This window comes from Trichechus manatus, unplaced genomic scaffold, assembly GCF_000243295.1.
Source record: "Trichechus manatus latirostris isolate Lorelei unplaced genomic scaffold, TriManLat1.0 scaffold00073, whole genome shotgun sequence".
In the NCBI taxonomy this organism is placed as follows: Eukaryota; Metazoa; Chordata; class Mammalia; order Sirenia; family Trichechidae; genus Trichechus; species Trichechus manatus.
The window spans coordinates 4,597,909-4,603,908 of record NW_004444009.1 but is presented as its reverse complement, the minus strand read 5'-3'; the positions used below and the strand labels follow the sequence as shown (position 1 = coordinate 4,603,908).

Sequence of the window (6,000 nt, the reverse complement as noted above, 5' to 3'; positions counted from 1 at the left end):
ACCACATGATCTTATCAATTGATGCAGAAAAGGCATTTGACAAAGTCCAACATCCATTCTTAATAAAAACTCTCAACAATATAGGAATAGAAGCGAAATTCCTCAATGTAATTAAGGGCATTTATACAAAGCCAACAGCCAACATCATCCTAAATGGAGACACTTTGACAGCATTCCCCTTGAGAACGGGAACCAGACAAAGAGGCCCTTTATCACCACTTTTATTCAACATTGTGCTGGAGGTCCTAGACAGAGCAATTAGGCTAAAAAAAGAAATAAAGGGCATCCAAATTGGTAGGGAAGAAGTCAAAGTATCTAAATTTGCAGATGATATGATCTTATACACAGATAACTCCAAAGAATCCACAAGAAAACTACCGGAACTAATAGAAGATTTCAGCAAAGTTTCAGTATCCAAGATAAACATACAAAAATCAGTTGGATTCCTTTACACCAACAAAGAAAACCTTGAAGAGGAAATCACCAAATCAATACCATTTAGCATAGCCCCCAAGAAGATAAAATACTTAGAAATAAATCTAACCAGAGACGTAAAAGTTCTATACAATGAAAACTACAAGACACTACTGCAGGAAACTAAAAGAGACCTGCATAAATGGAAAAACATACTTCGCTCATGGATAGGTAGACTCAACATTGTGAAAATGTCAATTCTACCAAAAGCGATTTATAGATACAATGCAATTCCGATACAAATTCCACCAGCATTTTTTAATGAGATGGAGAAACAAATTACCAACTTCATATGGAAAGGGAAGAGGCCCCGAATAAGTAAAACATTACTCAAGAAGAACAAAGTGGGAAGTCTCATACTACCTTATTGTATAACCTATTATACCACCACGGTAGTCAAAACAGCCTGGTACTGGTACAACAGATACCAATGGGACAGAATTGAGACTCCAGACATAATTTCATCCACTTATGAGCAGCTGATATTTGACAAAGGCCCAAAGCCCATCAACCGGGGAAAAGACAGTCTCTTTAACAAATGATGCTGGCATAACTGGATATCCATATGCAAAAAACTGAAACAAGACCCATACCTTACAACATGCACAAAAACTAACTCAAAATGGATCGAAGACCTAAATATAAAATCAAACATGATAAATATCATGGAAGAAAAAATAGGGACAACACGAGGAGCCCTAACACCTGGCATAAACATAATACAAACCATAAGTAACAATGCACAAGCTCCAGAAAAGAGACTAGATAAATGGCAGTTCCTAAAAATCAAACACTTATGCTCATCAAAAGACTTCACCAAAAGAGTCAAAAGACAACCTACAGACTGGGAAAAAAATTTTGGCTATGACAAATCCAATCAGCGTCTAATCTTTAAAATCTACAAGATTCTGCGAAACCTCAACAACAAAAAGACAAATAACCCAGTTAAAATATGGGCAAAAGATATGAACAGGCACTTTGCCATAGAAGATATTCAGGCAGCTAACAGACACACGAAGAAATGCTCACAATTATTAGCCATTAGACAAATGCAGATCAAAGCTACAAAGAGATATCATTTCATCCCAACAAGGCTAGCATTAATCCAAAAAACACAAAACAATAAATGCTGGAGAGGTTTTGGAGAGACTGGAACACTTATACACTGTTGATGGGAATGTAAAATTGTACAACCACTTTGGAAATCGATTTGGCGCTTCCTTAAAAAGCTAGAAATAGAAGTACCATACGATCCAGCTATCCCACTCCTTGGAATATATCCTAGACAAATAAGAGCCATCACAAGAATAGATACATGCACACCCATGTTCGTTGCAGCACTGTTCACAATAACAAAAAGATGGAAACAACCTAGGTGCCCATCAACAGATGAATGGATAAACAAATTATGGTATATCCACACAATAGAATACTACACAAAGATAAAGGACAATGATGAAGCCAGGAAACATCTTACTACATGGAGGAAGCTGGAACTTATTATGCTGAGTGAATTTAGTCAGTCATAGAAGGACAAATATTGTATAAGACCACTATTATAAGAGCTCAAGGCAAGGTTTAAACACAGAAGAAAATGTTCTTTGATGGTTACAAGGGTGGGGAGGGAGGGTGAGGGTTATTTACTAACTAAATAATAAATAAGAATTATATTAGGTGAAGGGAAGGACAGCACACACTAGAGGGCAAGTCAGCACAACTGGACTAAACCAAAGCTAAGAATTTCCTTAATACAATCAAACACTTTGAGGGACAGAGTAGCAGGGGTAGGGGTTTGGGGACCATGCTTTCAGGGGACATCTAGGTCAATTGGCATAACAAAGCTTATTAAGAAAATGTTCTGCGTCCTACTTTGGTGAGTGGCGTCTGGGGTCTTAAAAGCTTGCAAGCAGCCATCTAAGATGCATCAATTGGTCCCAGCCACCTGGAGTAAAGGAGAACGAAGAACACGAAAGACACAAGGAAAGTAGTAGCCCAAGAGACAGAAAGGGCCACATAAACCAGACACTTCATCAGCCTGAGACCAGAAGAACTAGATGGTGCCCGGCTACCACCAATAACTGCCCTGACAGGGAACACAACAGTGATTCCTGGATGGAGCAGGAGAAAGGTGGGGTGCAGAACTCAAATTCTAGTAAGAAGACCAGACTTAATGGTCTGACTGAGACTGGAGGAACCCCGGAAACATGGCCCCTGGATTCTCTATCAGTCCAGAACTAAAATAATTTCTGAGGCCAACTCTTTAGACAGGGATTGGACTGGACTGTGGGACATAAAGTGATACTTGTGAGGAGTGTGCCTCTTAGCTCAAGTAGATACAAGAGACTAAATGGGCAGCTTCTGTCCGGAGTTTAGATGGGAAGGCAGAGAGGGTTAGGAGCTGGTTGAATGGACATGGGGAATCGGGTGGAAAGGAGGAGTGTGCTGTCACAGTATGGGGAGAGCAATTAGAGTCACATAACAATGTATGTATAAACTTCTGTATGGGAATAAATAAAAAAATAAAATAAATTTAAAAATTAAAGTAGTTATGACCTCTAAGAAACTATGGTGTTATAGAGTCGTTAGTAGAAGCATATGAATAATTGAAATAAGAAGTAGGAAATGATAACTAACTGCCATAATGTAAGTATAATAAATTATGGTCATGAGAGTACTAAGGGAGGCTTTTCTAGAAATTGTGGAGGTGCACTAAACCTAATTATAATCGAAAAGAGAACTCTGGGTGGTAATTGTGGAGAAAAGGCACAGAGATTGAAAAGAATAGCCTGTGAAGATGAAACAGGGCCTAATTATGTTTGGCTAGAGCACCAGATGAGTGAGGTACTAGCAGAGAAACATGTAAAGCAGGTCAAGGAGTTGGGTTCCACTTTGCATGTAGTAGGGAGCCATTGAAGGTTATGAGCAGAGAAATAGTGGAGCTATTATTTTAGATTAACTTGGCAGTTGTGTGTTAGGTAGCTCAATACAAATTTTGCTTAATATTCTTCTAAACTTCATATGACAATATTTATAATGTTGTACTGTACAGTGAGAGTAATGACCTCTGCTAGAAGAGGAGGGGAGGGAATCCATGTTCATTGGAGCACTGATTTTGTACCAAGGATTGTACTTGCATTTCATTATGTTATTTCAGATAATATTTTATAATTTTTGCATATAGCCACAGTAACTTTGTGAAATATTTATGTTTAACATTTAAATTGTTAATTGCACTAAATTTACTAAGATAAGAAAGTGGACTAAGAGGCATTAAGATGTTTTGAAAGAAAGGGTTGAAATAAGGAGGGGTTGCTGAATATCAACACTCAGTTAATAATAAAGTTTAACCAAATACTTTAGACATTAAATAGTTTTTCAATGGAGAGAGGAAAGCATTTAAATGTAAAGAATGCATCTTGACTCAATTTTATATTTTATGCATTGTATAATAGTATTTTTCACAGATTTAATTTTTATTAGTAATAATTCATTCACTCAACAATGTGCTAGGCATGAGCAACTCAACAGAAATAATATGTAATAAAAATAATTTATAATAATAATATAGCCTCATCATAGTTTGCAATTTGTAAAGGGTTCTATATACAATTATCTCATTTTATCTTTATATAAGTGATACTGCTACATAGTATAGCAATTATTATCTCTACATTATATATTTAAAGAAACAAGATTCCAGGAAAGGTAAGGGGTTTGATAGGTCTCATAATAAGTAAATGATGGAACCTAGATTGGAACCTGGGTGTCCTGGCTTCTAATGTAGTGTTCTTTTTCTAAAAAAAATTAATTTATTACTATTTTTTGATCGTGATAAGTATATATATGTAAAAAATCATCTGCCTTCACATGTACAATTCAATGACATTATGCTTATCATGTTGTTCAACCTTTACCATTATCAGTTCCCAAATTTTCCCATCACCCTTAACAGAAGCTCAGTGTCCCCTAAGCAGTGAGTCTCCCTTTTCCCCCTCTCTCCCACTCACCCCTGGTAACCACTAATAAACTTTGGTCTCTATATACTTGCCTATCCTAGATATTTCATATAAGTGGAATCATACAATATTTATCTCTTTGTGACTGACTTACTTCCCTCAACATAATGTTTTCAAGGTTCATCCATGTTGTAGCATGTATCAGGACTTCATTTCTCTTTATGGCTGAGTAACATTCCATTGTATGTACATACCACATCTTGCTTACCCATTCATCTGTTGATAGGCATCTGGGCTATTTCTATCTTTTGGCTATTGAGAATACTGCTGCAATGAACATTGGTGTATAATGTGGTGTTCTTCCTATTGTACTTGCTTTATAATGAAATATGTAAGTGAATTGCATTTGGCTTTCATGATTTAAGTAAAACTAATAATTAATTTTTTATTACTTCTATCAGGTATCTCCACACATCAAAGGCTTTCTTAAGTGTTTTTTAGAGCTCTTCCCCATCCCACTGCTTACTCTAGCACTCACACACACGCACGCACACAAACACACACACATAAACACACACACACACACACTTTTACTTACCCAGAGACTCAGGTTGGGTCTGACTCTTCATGATGCTGCTCTCCTGCTCTGACACCTCTCTATTGTAGGGGTCTGAGGGTTTCATACTACTCAAATTAGAATCCTTCACATCACTAGCATCAGGCTGACTGGTATCTGAAAGTTCATCTTTGGTCTCATCATCTTGCATAGACTTTAACCAAGCCTCATTCACAAATATTATTCTGTCTTCAGTTTCAATATCTAGCCAATGTAAATAAGATCCATGAGATACAATACTAGAAAAAATTCAATTATAAAATGCAAGAATGCCTATCATTTCCTCCATACGGTATACCTTTTTGGTGCTTGGCCTTTTGACTGTTCATTTTCATGATGTGTTGCTGCCTTATCTGTTTAGCAAATCTGGCAGGGTTGTCCCATGGTATGTCGAAGATCTCAGAATCTGTTCCACTCATCATCCCAGAAGGCTTCAGTTTTCCTGCTTCATCAACCTCAGAGAGTTTCAGGCTCTCAAATGTGAATACCTTGAAGGCCCGTTCTACTTCATTCCAGCTCAAGACTTCTGTAAGAAAGAAGGAGCCATGCTTCTAGGAATGCACTTATTACCATATACAGGGTTTACAGGGGGGCAACCAGGGATCTTTTCAGGCCAGACTGACAAGAGAGTCACACCATGATGGGTGTGCACCTGACTTTAAACATTTGCCCCACAATTCTGCATCAACTATCAAAGGTATCTAGTAATCAAAAAGCTACATCAAATATAATTTTTGAGGTAATGCTCCCAAACTACGTCATAGCCTAATCAATATTAGGTGTCCAGATTAATATACATGAGATTTCCAGGGTACCCTATTGGTTTTAAATTTAACATTTTTGACCAAAAGTACCCTTTGCTGCTGTAATAATTTGAAACAGAGAAATTATTCTCTTGTGTCTAACATAGACTGTTAACCCATATGCACAGGTGTGGAACTTTCCATAATTCCA

The 6,000-nt window shown here is 37.1% G+C and overlaps 1 protein-coding gene across 1 annotated transcript in view; it reads right to left on the bottom strand.

Annotated features, from left to right (window-relative positions):
- SPAG17 (sperm associated antigen 17) overlaps positions 1–6,000 on the bottom strand; it is a 361,237-nt gene that overhangs the window by 185,330 nt on the left and 169,907 nt on the right. Inside the window, exons 14-15 of the mRNA XM_004380343.2 lie at positions 5,345–5,572; positions 5,029–5,250 (exon numbers count right to left, since the gene is read on the bottom strand). Of these exons, the coding sequence (XP_004380400.1) occupies positions 5,029–5,250; positions 5,345–5,572 (450 nt within the window). The remainder of the gene's footprint in view (positions 1–5,028; positions 5,251–5,344; positions 5,573–6,000) is intronic.